The 14,670-nt window shown below is 60.9% G+C and overlaps 2 protein-coding genes across 4 annotated transcripts in view; one reads left to right on the forward strand and one right to left on the reverse strand.

The window, feature by feature from the left end:
* SGSM3 (small G protein signaling modulator 3) overlaps nt 1–3,579 on the forward strand; it is a 51,447-nt gene extending 47,868 nt beyond the window's left edge. For 2 of the 3 annotated variants that reach the window (XM_019446974.2, XM_053895147.1), the window contains 11 exons: nt 59–186; nt 299–454; nt 624–678; nt 824–873; nt 1,032–1,184; nt 1,352–1,422; nt 1,552–1,600; nt 1,677–1,762; nt 2,459–2,581; nt 2,697–2,757; nt 3,014–3,579. In XM_019446974.2, coding sequence (XP_019302519.2) covers nt 59–186; nt 299–454; nt 624–678; nt 824–873; nt 1,032–1,184; nt 1,352–1,422; nt 1,552–1,600; nt 1,677–1,762; nt 2,459–2,581; nt 2,697–2,757; nt 3,014–3,094 — 1,013 coding nt within the window. In that variant the 3' untranslated portion in view covers nt 3,095–3,579. The remainder of the gene's footprint in view (nt 1–58; nt 187–298; nt 455–623; nt 679–823; nt 874–1,031; nt 1,185–1,351; nt 1,423–1,551; nt 1,601–1,676; nt 1,763–2,458; nt 2,582–2,696; nt 2,758–3,013) is intronic. The other variant, XM_019446975.2, reaches the window with a different exon arrangement.
* Nucleotides 3,580–3,704: 125 nt separating this feature from the next.
* Nucleotides 3,705–14,670, reverse strand: part of MRTFA (myocardin related transcription factor A) — a 213,294-nt gene continuing 202,328 nt past the window's right edge. Inside the window, exons 9-15 of the mRNA XM_053895148.1 lie at nt 14,398–14,532; nt 12,534–12,787; nt 12,185–12,356; nt 10,031–11,041; nt 8,959–9,114; nt 8,575–8,635; nt 3,705–5,189 (exon numbers count right to left, since the gene is read on the reverse strand). Of these exons, the coding sequence (XP_053751123.1) occupies nt 4,672–5,189; nt 8,575–8,635; nt 8,959–9,114; nt 10,031–11,041; nt 12,185–12,356; nt 12,534–12,787; nt 14,398–14,532 (2,307 nt within the window). The 3' untranslated portion in view covers nt 3,705–4,671. The remainder of the gene's footprint in view (nt 5,190–8,574; nt 8,636–8,958; nt 9,115–10,030; nt 11,042–12,184; nt 12,357–12,533; nt 12,788–14,397; nt 14,533–14,670) is intronic.

Raw genomic sequence — 14,670 nt, forward strand, 5'->3', positions numbered from 1 at the left:
TTGGGGAGGGGGGTGCAGGCCAGGGGCCAGGGCTGCTATAGCTCACTGGGGCTCCCAGGGGAGGACGACCTGGAGGCGCTCAAGGCCAAGAACATCAAGCAGACGGAACTGGTGGCCGACCTCCGGGAAGCCATCCTGCGCGTTGCCCGCCATTTCCAGTGCACAGACCCCAAAAACTGTAGTGTGGTGAGTTGTGGGCTCGACTTGGGGGCTCTCCCTCCCTGGCCCCATCCTGAGGTAGCGGAGGCCCTGGCGAGGAGGCGCCTCTCCTCAGCGGACCTCTCTGCTGTTGGGGCAGGAGCTGAGCCCGGACTACAGCATGGAGAGCCACCAGCGGGACCACGAGAACTATGTGGCATGCTCACGCGGCCACCGGCGCCGAGCCAAGGCCCTGCTGGACTTCGAGCGACACGACGACGATGAGCTGGGCTTCCGCAAGAACGACATCATCACGGTGCGTGGGCACGTAGGCGCAGCTTCAGCGAGAGGTGGGGAGCTTGGCCGCGGGAAGCGGGGTGACCCCGGGCTGCCCAGGATCTGTCCCTGCTCCACCCACATGGCTGTAGGCACGGGGCCTGGGCAACCAAAGCTTTGCCTCCTCCTCCTCTCTGCCTACCGTGCAGATCATATCTCAGAAAGATGAGCACTGCTGGGTCGGGGAGCTGAACGGCCTGAGAGGTGAGGCCTCCGTCTGGAGGAGGGGTGGGCCAGGCATTGAAACCAGGAGCCCTTCTGTCACCCTCCGGCCTCAGCAGGAGCCGGGCTTCCTCAGCCTGCCGGCCTGCCCTCACGCGGCCCCCACGGGGCCCTGCTTCCCCCGCAGGCTGGTTTCCAGCCAAGTTTGTGGAAGTCCTGGATGAACGGAGCAAAGAGGTAAGAGGGCGCACAAGGTTCGGCTGCCCCTGGGAGCTGCTGCCGCCGCCTCAACCCTGGCGCATGCTGGCTGGTGGCAGTGGCTGTGAGGACGGGGAAGGGGTGTCTGGCCGCAGGCGTGGGACTGGGGCCTCTCAGACCCTGTCCCCTGCCGTCAGTACTCCATCGCGGGGGATGATGCTGTGACAGAGGGGGTCACGGACTTGGTTCGAGGGACCCTCTGCCCAGCTCTCAAGGCCCTGTTTGAACATGGGCTGAAGAAGCCGTCCCTGCTGGGAGGTGCCTGCCACCCTTGGCTGTTCATCGAGGAGGTAAGTCAATGGCTGGACCCACGTCCCCAACTGTCCTCCTTGAGCCCTTCCTTGGGCCCCGTAGAGCTGGCACAGGAGCTCATGGGTGGCAGTATGCGCTTGGTTGGACCCTGTGACTTTGATCTGGTATCTATCCTGGTGTCCCTTACACTCACCTTGACCCCCAGGCAGCAGGCCGGGAGGTGGAGAGAGACTTTGACTCGGTGTATTCACGCCTGGTGCTGTGTAAGACGTACAGGTAACAGGCCCAGCCACCCTGCCTAGCGTCCTCCTGGCAGGGTCTCCTGGCGGTTTTGGGAGGAGGGGGTGGGCACAGCCCGAGCCCTGCATGTCAGGGCAGCCACGGCAGCTTCGGTTCCTCCCTCAGGTTGGATGAAGATGGCAAAGTCTTGACCCCGGAGGAGCTGCTCTACCGGGTAAGTGGGTGGAGGGTGGTCCGGGCCTCCTGGGTTGGCAGCTGGAGCCCCCTGAGTGACAGCTGGGCCCTCCCAGGCTGTGCAGTCTGTGAACGTGACCCATGACGCTGCACACGCACAGATGGATGTCAAGCTCCGTTCCCTCATCTGCGTGGGACTCAAGTGAGTATCTGCCCACCGCGGGCCAGTGACCGTCCTGTCAGATGAGTGGTAGCCTGGGCCGAGGGCCTGTGAGCTGGACAGACGAGGCAGCTGGGGTGCCTTCCGGGGTGCCAAGGGCCTTCCTCAGGTGCGAGACCAGCCATCGTTTTGTGGGCTGGGGAAGGCACACACTTCAGCAAGGTGACCGGTGAGGGGGCTCACCAGAAACGAGGCCACCACAGAGAACTAGGGAGGGGGCACCTGCCTGAGGGTAACTTGGGCATCTGTGAGGCCCAGACCTGGGTCAGGGTGAGTGTGGTGTCTAGATTTGCCACTTGGCAGAGGGGGCAACCTCCAGGCTGCTGTGACCCAGGCCAGGGTGGGAGGAGGGGTGGTTTGTGGTGGCAAAGCTCCCTGAGCTCAGAACGTGGCTGTGGGCCTCACTCCGGGGCTGACCAGCAGGGCTGAGGCCCCTGTGCAGCAGGTGTGGTGGAGTCTGACACAGAGGGAAGGAGCCGGGACGGGGCTGAGGGGAGCGAGGGCCATGGGGCAGGGGCCCTGGGGGATGGGTGGGCCCCTGCACGTGTCCCTCAGCGTGTTGGAGCGGGGCGCTCCGCAGAGACCTGGCTAAGAGTGAAGGCGCAGTCACCTGATGAGGTCACAGCGCGGGGAAGGCAGCTGGGGGTGGGCAGCCCACTCTTGCCCGCTTGTCCCCAGCGAGCAGGTCTTGCACCTGTGGCTGGAGGTGCTCTGCTCCAGCCTGCCTACCGTGGAGAAGTGGTACCAGCCCTGGTCTTTCCTGCGCAGCCCTGGCTGGGTCCAGATCAAATGTGAGCTCCGGTGAGTCCCCGCCCCTGCTTCGGAAGCCCTGCCCCGTGGCTTGGGGTGGGAGAAGCTGGGGCAGAGCTGCCCTGAGGGAGACTGACGGCCTCTCCACTCCCTCCCTCACCTCCAGCGTTCTGTGCTGCTTCGCCTTCAGCCTCTCGCAGGACTGGGAACTTCCTGTGAAGAGAGAGGTGGGTGGCTGGGGTCAGTCCTCAGCCCCACAGCCTGTCCTCCCCTCTGGGGGCCGCCTGGGGTGGGGCAGGCCAGGCAGCTGAGCTGGCAGATCACCCCAAAGCTTCCTGGCCGGCTGAGGCGGGAGGGCCCGTGGGGACCCCAAGTGCCGGCATCACCTACACAAACCACTCCGGCCCCGCCACCTTGGGCTTTCCGTGCCGTGGCTCTAGCGCCTGCTGTGCGCCCATGACGGGGGACTGTCCCTGTGTGCAGGAGGAGAAGAAGCCACTGAAGGAGGGTGTTCAGGACATGCTGGTGAAGCACCACCTGTTCAGCTGGGACATAGACGGGTGATGCTCCTCCTACGGTGGCCGTCAAGCCCACACCTCCCCCAGGCACTAGGCTCCCGAGCAGCCCCCTCCTCAAGCAAGCAGAGAACAGCACGGTCCTGGCCGGTCTTGGGCCTGCTCTGGGATGGGGTCTGAGGTGGCCCAGGCCCATTCTCAGCTGCGGGGTCAAGGGAAAGACGCATTTGAGCTCTGGCCAGGCACCATGACACAGCGGGACGCCACCTGGGGGCACCCAGGAGTGTCACGGGAGGACAGTGGGAGGCAGGAGAAGGTGGGGCTCAGCCTATTTTTCCCGGTACCCGGGGGAGGGCTCTGCACAGGCATTTACAGAGACCCCAGGCCCCAATTTCAGAGTTTGTACCGACCAAAAACCTTGTGAGGAGGTGGAGAGCCAGGTCTGTTGTGTCAGTTTTTGCTCAGGAAGGGGATGGGGGTGGCCAGAGGCTCCCTGGCCTCTTTGGTTTGTAAATAAAGTGTGTCTTTGAGAAATCACCTCTTGTCTTCTGTCCAGCCAGGGCCACAGCTGTATGTCCAAGGTTCTGTCCTTCCTGGAATCATCTAGAAAGCCTAGGACCCAGCCATACCACCCACCTGTTCCGTGAACAAAAATGGACCAAAGTCAGTGTTTTTGTTTTTATTTTAAAAAAGTCCACACAGCTTCCCGACCTCTGTCCCGGCACTGGTTTGGTGATTCCATCCCTAATCCCATTAATGATAGTGACAGGCCAGAGGGAGCTGAGGAGGCCTCAGTTTGAGGGCTGACGCCCCCCCCCCCACCCTCCGCCACCTCCCGTCCCAGGGCCATGGTGGCTGCGATGAGGCAGCGGGACGGAATGTGGGCGGGTGGCCAAGGAGGCACCTCTGCCCTTGTGGCACAAGTACGGAGCAGGGCACAGGTGGGGCACAGGCGGTGGCAGGGTGTCTACATGTCAAACACGCGTGATGGGGCTGACGAAGGCTGCATCTAACCCCAGGAGCAGTGGTCTCTGGGCCCTTCTATATTGTGCACAGGATGGGAGGGAGCTCCAATCCACCTCCCAGCCCCCAAAAATATATGTATATATATGTATGGCGATATAGAATATAGAGGTATATACACCTGTACAGAAAACGTTTGCCACCAACCGTTAAATGGTTACACTACACCAAGACACTAAAATGGCAAGGGGCTCCCCTCCCAGAAGCCTGGGACCCTGGGGTTGGCATCGAGGGGATGGGGAGGTAGAGGCCCAAGCTGGTTTCTTCCCTCATAGGGAAAGGGGACTAGAAGGAAAGAGAGTGACCCTGGGCCTCGCCTGCCTGAGCCAACCGCAGCCAGACTGCACCTCCGACCTCACAAAAGGAGGTCAATAGAACGGCCCTGGCCTGTCCGGGCCTCCTGAACTCTGGGGTTAGACCAACGCTGCTCCTTGGCAGCCTGTCTCCTTGGTGAGTCTGAGCCAGGGGGCGGCACGGCCTGCTCCAGTCTCCTGGGGCGGGGAGAGCGGGGCCTATGATTGTCAGGACTCACGACCACACAGAGGTGGGATCAGGCTCTCCCCAGCTTCCAGCCCCTCCCATCCTGGCCCTGCAGCCCGAGAGCTACAAGCAGGAATCCCAGTGGAGTTGCAAGTCGTGACCATCGAGGAAGTCCGTGGAGAAGAGGCTGGGGGTGGTGGTGCCGAGCGGGGCCAGGCTGAGCACGGGGCCTCCCGACGACAGCTCCAGCCAGTCCATGCTGTCCAAGTGGCCGTCGGCCAGGTCCAGGCCCACGCTGCTGGGCTCGGGGGCAAAGTGCAATTCCGAGGTGTCCATGGGTGAGGGGGGGTGGTCCAGGATAGCAGAGCTGCTCAGCATCTGGCTGTGGAGGTCGTCAATGAGGGAGAGGGGCTCTGGCCCCTCGTGCCCGCTGGTCAGCAGGGGCAGCCCCGTGCTGCTCTCCAGGAAGTCCTCCAGGCGCCCAGGGAGGGCAGGTGAGCCTGAGGGAGGTGGCGTGGCCTGGGGGAGCTCGGCGGAGGGTGGGGACGGTGCGGCCAGGGGCGACCCGCAGGTTGCTGTCGAGGGGGGCTTCTCTTTCCCTGGTAGGGATGGTGGTGGCTCCTTGAAATCTGCTGAGATTTCTGCCAAGCAAGAAAGTGAACGGATGTCAGAAACCAGGCCTGATTAATCAGGACCCGAAGCTGGCCCGACTTTATACCACATACAAAAGTTAACTCCAGATGGGTCAAAGGTCTAAATTCAGGAGCTTAAACTACAAAACTCTCAGAGGGAAATGGGAAATCTTCGCTGGACTCGTCAACGATTTCTTGGTTGTGACACCAAAAACACAGGTAACAACAACAAAAATACACACACTGGACCATATAAAAATTTAAAACTTTTGTGCGTTGAAAAGACCATCAAGAGAAAAGACAGTCCGTGGAATGGGAGGAAATGTCCACACACCATGTATCTGATGGGTCACATCCAGAGTGAAGAACTACAACTCAACCCCAAGGAACCGAAGGCAGAGACCCCACAAGATCTGCAAAGGACCCGTAAGGACAGGAAAAGACGCTCAACCTCATTAGTCACTAGGGGAAAGGCACGTCAAAAGTATAAGGAGACACCACCTTGGGGCGCCTGGGTGGCCCAGTGGGTTAAGTGTCCGACTCTTGATTTTGGCTCAGGTCATGATGATCTCACAGTTCATGAGTTCAAGCCCTACGCTGGGGCTCTGTGCTCTCAGCACAGAGTTGGCTTGGGATTCTCTCTCTCCCTCTCTCAAAATAAATAAACTTAAAAAGAAAAAAAAGATAACCACCTCACACCAAGTCAGCTATTATTTTTTTTAAAAAAATCCAAAGTGTTGGTGAGGATGTAGAGCAGTCCGAAACCTTGTGCGTGGCTGGTGTGAATGAAAATGGCGCAGCCGCTGCGGGAAGCCATGCAGGCTAGCGGGCCGGTGTTCACAGCAGCAGTACTCACAACAGCCAAAGGCGGAAACAAGTCAGGTGTCCACCAACGGACGAGCAGATGAGCGGCGTACTCTATCCCTACAGCGGGCTACCATTCGGCCACAAAAAGGAAGGAAATTCTGACACCTGCTACAACACGGATGAACCTGGAGGGCATTCTGCCACGTGAGGCAAGCCAGAAACCAAAGGACAAAATAATATAGGATTCCACTGATGCGAAGCTCCCTAGAATAGGCGAATTCAGAGCCAGAAAAGAAAACAGAGGTTACCAGGGGCTGGGGGGGAGGGGAAGGGGGAGTTACCATCTACTGGGAAACAAGTGTCAGTATAGGATGACGAAAAAGATCTACGAATGGATGGTGGTGATGGTTGCACAACACTGTGAATGTATTTAATGCCACTGAATTGTGCATTTTGAGATTAGAATGGCAGATTTTCTCTGTGTTTAACCACAATAATAAAAAAAAAAATTCTGCAGAAACCAGGCTTGCTCCTGGCCCTCCCGGTCCTCTCCCCACCCCCGTCCCCTCTGGGCATGCCGATCTCCCCAAGCTCAGTCTCCCCAGCTGCCACCACGGGGGGGCCCTGCTGGCCCCCACCCACCCCGTCCAAAGGCCTTCTCCGGCACAGATGCCCTGGCTCTGGCCAGTTGTGTGTTTTTTGGGTGGCAGGCAGCACGCCCGGCTCCCTTTCTCTGCCATCTCTTCACTGCTTGGGCTCAAGGCCTGGCCTCCTCCCTCTGCTTCCGGCACAATCTCAGTTTTCCCAGGAACTCCCCCTGTCTGTGCCCAGGCCTCTGTCCCGGGCTCTAGACCAGCCTCCAACCGCCTGCGAGCACCGCCCAGCCTAGCCACCTCAGTGCCACCTGTGCTTGTTAGAAATGTACCTCAGGCCCCACTGTAGACTCCAGAACCTGTGGAGGCTCCTAGGAATCCATGACCTTGAGGGGAACAACAGCTATTAAGCTCCGCGGGATTTCTTTTTTGAGGTAAAATTCACCATTTTATTTATTTTTAAAACATTTTATTCTTTAAAAGAATAAGTTACTTAAAGTACTCTCTACACCCTACATGAAGTTCCAACTCACAACCCCCGGATCAAGGGTCACATGCTCCACACAGACCGAGCCAGCCAGGCGCCCCCAGGAGTCACCATTTTAAAGGGTACCATTCCATGGCCGAGCTCTTGCTTGACCGGTACGTCTCGCTAACCCTCTCCCTACACCAGCACTAAAGCCCTCAGAGAACCTCCACAAGCTCCCGCAGCTCCCACCGGGCGCCGTGCCCTCCCCGCACTCGGGGACCTCCTCCACCAGCATGCGAACAGGCTGGCTCTCTGCTCCCTTCGCAGGAAACCCTCTGCAGAGAGCTCTCCAGACCAGCTGGCTCCTCCAGCCCCAGCCCCTTGCCCACGTCCCACTGCGGAGCCCTGGTCGAGGCCACCACTGGCCACCACAGTGCTAACCCCGTGACCAGGTCTGGGTTCCTGTCTCCCCCGACTGCCCGGTGACAGCCCCGGACTTCAGGACTTCACCGTCTTGAAGGCACCCTCCCACTCTGCCCACGGCCACACGTCATCTCGTGCCCCTGGGTTCCGCCTCACCCTCCTCTCTGCTCGCCAGATCTCCTGGCTCTGAACGTCAATCCCGATGACAACTCCCGGTACCTGCCTTCACGTGACAGACTGCCCTGCTTGGCGGTCTCGGGAGACACACCTGAGCCTGACGGGCTGCACTGATGCACCCCAGCGCGCCCCCCGCGTCTCACCCCGGAAGTCCTGCAGCTCCAGGCTGGTGACTCCGGCCGAACCCTTCATACCCTCTCGTCCATGGCTGCTCTCCTGTCATCCCACCACTTGCCTAGTCCGTAAGAAAAGCCACCAGCTCTGTAAAATACACCCACACTCAGGTGCTTCTCCACTTCCCTACTACAGCCTGACCCAGGCCCCCTGGCCTCACCTGGATTCCCACAGCTGCCCTTCCAGCTGGAACAGCCCTCCACTTGACTTCATCCAGAGCCCAAGTCCTGCTCGGCGCCCGTGAGGGCTCGTGCTCTGCCCCGACGTGCACCTCCTCCCCCTCTCCCTCCTGCGCTCATGCCGCTCCTCCAACACACCTGGCCTCACGGGTGCCCCCCAGGGAGCTCAACAAGGCCAACCCAACCGCTCTCAGGCACCTCAGACCCTCCCCCCGCAACTTTCCATAGTATTTACTCCTCACACGTGATCACACTAGACCGTGCAAAGGCAAATGTCTCCGTTTTGCTCATCACTACACCCCATGCTGCGGGGACAGTGCCCACCACGCAGTGGGTGCTGGGGTAAAGCACTGCTACTTGAGGGCTGCACCCCCTAGCTGGTTCTTGCCCAAGCCATGGAGATGGGACGTGTCTCAGCTGTTGTTACATCCAAACTATGGGGCCTTTCGTCCATTAAGTGTCCTTTCCATAACTAGACAAAAATCAATACATCAACCACCCCAGGACTGAAAACAATCTCTGAAAAAAGGAGAAGGTTGGCTGGGGAGGCAGCTTGGGAGTCTGGGCTTTACCTCCACTCTGAATAAGAATGTCAAACAGGTCATCCATCTGTTGGCTGGAGGAACCATTTTCCTGTGAAACAAAATAGCAAAAAAAGAAAAAAAAAAAAAAAAAAAAGATGACAATCTAGAACAGGAGGCTCCCAGCCTGGCTCAGGGCAGAGCCCCTTCCTTCTGCCCTTGAGCCAGCAGCCAAACCTGCCGAGTCCACTGGCCTGTGCTCAGGCTCCCAGAGCTCACTCATTCTGCCCCCCAGCCCCGCAAGGCCCACTCTGACCCTGTAACACCCACTCCTGCCTGCCCCTATCCTCCAGCTGGGCTTGGGGGGGGGGGGATTGTGGGAGCCCAGCCCAGGCAGCCCCCCACCCTGGCCAGGCCCCAGTCTACCTTCTTCACCTGCTGTCTGGGCTGTTGGCTCACAGCTTCCTCATAGCCAGGCGGCTCCTTCTTCAGCAGAGAAGTGGGGGTCCCAAAGAGGGGCTGTGATGGGTGCTCTGGGTCCATCTGGGCTGGTGGGCCAGGGGCTGCCGGAGAACCAGGCTGGGACAAGGGCTGGACAGGAGAACAGTGAGAGAACCGGTGACGGCATGAGGAAAGGAGGCCCAGGGCCCTGCACAATCCGGGAGGGCAAGGCAGGGGCGCCTACCTTCTGGGCCGGGACCACTTGTTAGCTGCCCTGGCTTTTAGGAAGCCTGCATGGAAGCCATCGGGGCAGAAAAGGATAGGGGATGGGGGAAGCCCTGACCTCTGACGCTGCAGAAGGTGGGGTAGACATGAGGCCACTGGCCACGTGGGTTTGGTACCAGCCACCTGGGAAAGGAGGGGTTCTGGGCTCTTTCAGCCTCTCCTCCCCGTCTGCCTGAGGCTGCTCAGGGGCCTCGGTCTCCCATCCTGAGGTGCCTGGTTCCTGTCACTGTCCTCTCCTCCGCCCCAGAGCTCTGCAGGGCCGAGAAGCCACGCGAAGCCTAAAGCAGCCTCACCTTTGGACCGGGCAGGGTGGAGGGTCTGGGCTGTGAGGGTGGCAGCAGCAGGGAGCTGGCTGCCAGCACAGCATAGTGGGGGTCAGCTGGCTTCTCTGGGCGTGGGAGGGGAGTCGGGCTAGCACCAGGCTCGGCCTCTCCCAGGCTAGGGCTTCCCTGACCCTCACCGGGGCCTGTCCCACCCCTACGGAGCAGAGGCGGGCATGGTCCCCGGCCTGGGTGGGGGCTGCCCAGGTCCAGAGCTGGGCAGTCCCTGATGGCTCCACCCTCGTGGCTCTGGGGTCCTGGGCAGCCCCCTTAATCTTCCCAAGTCTCGGCACCCGTCCTTGGTGACGTGGGGATGGTGACCCCTCATTTTAGAGGATCGAGTGGAAGGTGAAGGGAAACCAGCCCAGTCTGCCCAGCCATGGGGGCGCCTGGTAAACGGGGCTGTCACCAGAGCATCTTCACGGTCTCCCCCAGCCCCTGCCCCTCCTCCACCCAGGTACCTGCTGGGGGCTCCCGCCGGCCAGGCCGGGGCTGTCCACGTTCTTATTGGTCACGGTGAGGACAAGGTGGGTCCCTGTGGAGTCGGTGATGAGGGTGGGAGGTGTGACCCCCCTGAGGACGCTGGGGCCCTGTGGGCCCAGCAGCAGCTGGGGAGCGGGGGCTGGCTCAGGCTCCGGCAGCACGGCTTCCTGCTTCACCACCACGGCTGGGGGCACCAGGGGACAAGCGTCCGCGTGGTGGGCAGCGGGGGCCGCCAGGCTGGGGCTGAAGGGGTGTGCGGGACCCGGGGGCTGCCGGCTCAGCTGGCAGCTGGAGAAGCTGCTTTCCTGCTTCACTGGGGTGCTGAGGGGGGCGGGGGCGGGGGCGGGGCCGGGCTGCTGCGCCCGCTTCTCCTGCTCCAGCTGCAGCCTCAGCCACTCCACGAGCTGCTGTTTCTGGCGCAGCATGCGGGTCAGCTCCTCGATCTGCTTGTCCTTTTCCTGCAGCATCTGGTCCTTGTCACGCCCCTCCAGCTCGGCCCGCACCCCGGGGCTCCGGCAGCAGGACCCGGGCCGGGGGCCCTCCTCCTTCACAAGGATCTGTAGCGGTGAGGCCTGGAGGGTGAGCTGGGTCAGCGGCGACGTCACCATCTCTCCAAAGGTGTCCCCGGGTGTGGAGTTCTCATCGCCCGTGCTGAGCAGTGAGCGCTCTGAGGGGGTGGGAGACACGGGGGGTGTAGAGCCCGTGCTGCCAAATTTCACCACTCCGTTACCGGTCACCGTGGCCACCACCACCTCAGCCGGGGCCAGGCCCGCTGCCACCAGGGCAGGCCCCGTGCTTAGCCGGGTGGCCGGGAAGGCGACCACCACCTCACCAGCCTTGGGCAAGATGGAGGGGGCAGCAGGGCCCTTGGGGGCTCCCGGGGCAGGGCTGACTTGTTCCTGGTATGCACGCAGGCGCTCGATCAGGTCTGTCTTGGTGCCCGAGACAGGCAGTGACCGCAGCTTTAGCTCCTGCTTCAGCTCCGCCACCTGCAAGGGGCCGAGAGTCAGGGCCGCAGAGCGACAGAGAGAACTGGGTCCAGGCAGGAGGGCAGTCGGGGAGGTGGGAAGGACGAGCCTTTTGTCCACCAGGATTCATTCATCTGGGTCCCGCTGGTACTGCAGATACAGGAGCCCCTGCCCCTCCCACAGCCTGGAGGGTGAGACGTGTGTGTGTGTCCTGGGCCCATCCTCCTCCATCTGGGCACGATGGTCCCTCAGCTGTCCCCAGCCCCAGCGCAGTACCTGCTGCTCAATTACTTAATTGAACCAACTGGATTTTACAGGTGAGAAAACAGACCACAAAAGTAAAATGACTTCCAGATCTCACCCAGCAAGCAGCAGAGTTCGAAGTTAAACCCAGGTCTGATGGACCCTGGAGCCTGTGCCTAGCCACCCACACGAGGGCTGCATCCTACTGGGGTCGGATCATGACTCGGGAGGGGCTGGTCTGCTTCTGAGGACAAACTCTCCAGGGAGAGTTTGGTCTGTTCCATCTTCTGATCAGGGCAGAAGAAACCGGCCAGGCCCTGAGCATGACCCACCCTCTGAGGTCCCAGGACACGAGCAGGGTCAGTGTCCCAAGCCCCAAACTATTTTCCCAGGCAGATGAACCACGTGCGTGCAGCACATTCAGTGGGGCGCTAACGGACAAAGTAGAAAAGGCGGGGAATTGAAGTCGGCGGCCCCACATTTGAATCCTGGCTCTGCCACCGGCCGGGTCTGACACCTCCGACGAGCTCCTCTGCCCTCAACACCTCCACGTGCTCATCCCGAGGCAGTGGGGACAGTCCCTATTTCTCATGCCACACGGCAAAGGCGAAGGAAGAGCAGTCACAGAAGAAGGCTTGATAAGCCCCAAGGCCCTAGACAGACGCCGGCTGCGGTACTTAATGGTAAGGACTGTGATGACAAGGCAGGTATCACGATGACCGGGGCCAGGCGAGCCTTGGGGCAGGTTCTAAGGGCCTCTGCTGGAGGAGACCAGAGTCCGGAGCTCTGCTCTGCCTACCACCGCCGTGGGTCTTACACCGGCTGCTTTCCCCACATAGAAACACTAGGCCAGACCCCAGGGGGGAGGCCAGCCTGGCGGCGGTCCCAGTGTCCCAGCAGGAAGGGGGCTCGCCCACCTACCTTCATGTCATCCAGGTTGGCAGGCAGGGCTCCCGGCTTGCCAGTCAGTGAGGTGCTGTTCTGACGTGCCAACCCACTGGGACCAGGAGCACCCGAGCTGGAGCCGCTACCGGCAGTGGAGAGGCTGCGTATCGGGGGGGCCCCGCCGCTTCCCGGGGCCTCACCTGCGGGCCTGAGAAGAAGGAAGGGTAGCGATGAGAGCCTGGCCAGCATCACCCCTGGGGCAGAGACGGGTGCGGGGCGTGAGGATCCGGAACAAAGCCTCCTTAAGGATCTGGGTTCACCCGCACCAGGCCCGGCGTCGGCCAGTCGGGCGGGGTAGGGGTGATGGTGGCGAGCGGGTTCCTACTTTGGCGGGGCGGGCAGGATGGTCTGGTAGTTATAGTGCTGCTGCTGCTGCTGGTTGAGGATCTGGAGCTGGAGGAAGAGCTGCTGCTGCTGCAGGATCTTGGCATAGGAGGAGTCCATGGCGGGCGCCCCCTTGTCCTGCTTTTGGTCCGGGGGGATGTACTGGTGATACTTGAGCTTCTTCACCTTTGGCTTCAGCTCCTTGGCTTTCTTGCTGCGCTGCGACTTCTCACTGGCAGACTTGGGTTGGCTTTGCTGAGGGCAGAGGAGACGGCAGGCGCCATCAGGGGGCAGCGTGGGGCTTCTGAGAAGGACCCGTCCGCTCCCCCGCTACCGGACAGCGGCCTCATCAGTGGCCACGAGGGTGCCGGGGGGAGGCCCGGCACAGCCCCTCTTTCTTAAAAGAGCCTCTGGCCCGGAGACTAATCAACCAAATGCGGACGTCACCATGACCTCCAGCTAAGAGTAAACACAACGAAGTACCGAACAGCTGGTGGATGGAGCTCACAGCCTCCACATCAGGTACTTCAGGAGACGTGTCACCCCGAGCGCCGGGGGCTGGGAGTCAGCCCACAAGGCTGAGGAATCCCCCACGCAAGAGGAAGGGGAGACAAATAGATTTACGCTGTTCTTTCAAATGTGTATGGATAAAGAAAGGCACCAATTGTGCGATTAGGAACAGGCTTGAGGTGGATTTTTGGAGGAAAAACTCCGACATCTGTGGCCGCCAGGAATAGACCCCAGAGGTGAGAGGCACCCGGAAGAATGAACGGCCTGGGCACTGCGACCCCAGTGGGGCAGCTCACTGTCTCCTCTGGGATGGGGAAGCCACACACTCGAAACTTCCTGCCAGCAGCAGGGCCTCGGGGGGCTTTGCAGAGATGGTGCACACAGGGTGGGGACACCACACAGGAGGTCACCAGGGAGCCCCATAAACAGAAAGGTAGCAGCCGGAGGCACAGCAAGGACTCGGCTCCAGTGAGGGAATGGGAACCTGGATGGCTCCCAGGCTGGGAGCAGCAGCAGAGGCACGCGGCTGGCTCCAGCCAGGGCAGCGTGTGTGTCGGGGGGCAGATGGTGAGATGAGAGGGAGAAGCAGGCGGGGCAGGAAGGAAGGGAAGCTGCCCCGGGGCTGAGGGGGACAGCAGAGGTGCAGGCGTGGAGAGGCAGCAGTCTGGAGCGAAATCCCGGAGACCCTGAAGTAGGAGGCTCTGTGGGACAGGGAGGACGGACCCTGGGTCGTGGGGCTGCTGAGCTCCATGAACCTCAGTGCCCCACACGGTGTCCCCCACACCAAGGTCCCCCAGGAGGTGTCTTGGGGATTGGTGGTCAGCCTTGCCCCCCAGACATGTTAGGTCAGGTCTTGGAGGAAGAGAACAGAAAATGCCCCGGGGCACCTGGCTGGCTTAGTTGGTTGAGCATGCAACTCTTAATCTTGGGGTCATGGGTTCAAGCCCCATGTTGGGTGTAGAGATTACTTAAAAATAAAATCTTAAAAAAAAAAAAAAAAAGCCCAAAGCAGCCCCTGTGTGACCTGGCGCCCATCATTTCCCTTCTCAGTTTTGTCACTCCTAGAGCAGACTCCGATTACTGCCTCATGTGGTGTCAGTAGACCAGAGGGGTTGGATGGGGGTGTGTTTTCACGGGCAGGGCAGAATAAGAGCCACTGTGCTCAGGAAATGGCAGTTATGAGGGTGACAGCCAGCGTCCGCAGAGAGAAGAGGAGAAACTCCCATGTTACTTCCGTGACTTATGTTGGTGCACTCCCCCCGCCCCCCACCCCCAGCTGGCCCCACACTGGGATGAAATCACGGCAGGGCTTGGAGGGGCCCGGGGAGGGGAGGGCAGCTGCTGGGGACCTGTACCTTAATAAGCGTCGGGGTGGGCTTGGCAGGGGGGGCTGTGGTTCCATTGGTGAGGCTGGGAGGCAGAGGAGGCTGCTCTGTCAGGAAAAGTGTTTCTCCGGAATCCGGGCCCACTGGGAGCTGAGACGACACCACCTGAGAAAGGGCTGGAGGTGAGGACAGCCTCCCTCTCCCGCTGCCCCAGGGGGCACGGCCATTATCAGGGGGTCCATCCCAGCCCTGCCCTGCCTAGAGGCGGCTACAGGCATCTCCTCCAGAGCCATCACGGGCAGG

Source organism: Panthera pardus, unplaced genomic scaffold (assembly GCF_024362965.1).
Source record: "Panthera pardus isolate Hobbes unplaced genomic scaffold, ASM2436296v1 HiC_scaffold_6, whole genome shotgun sequence".
Classification (NCBI taxonomy): domain Eukaryota; kingdom Metazoa; phylum Chordata; class Mammalia; order Carnivora; family Felidae; genus Panthera; species Panthera pardus.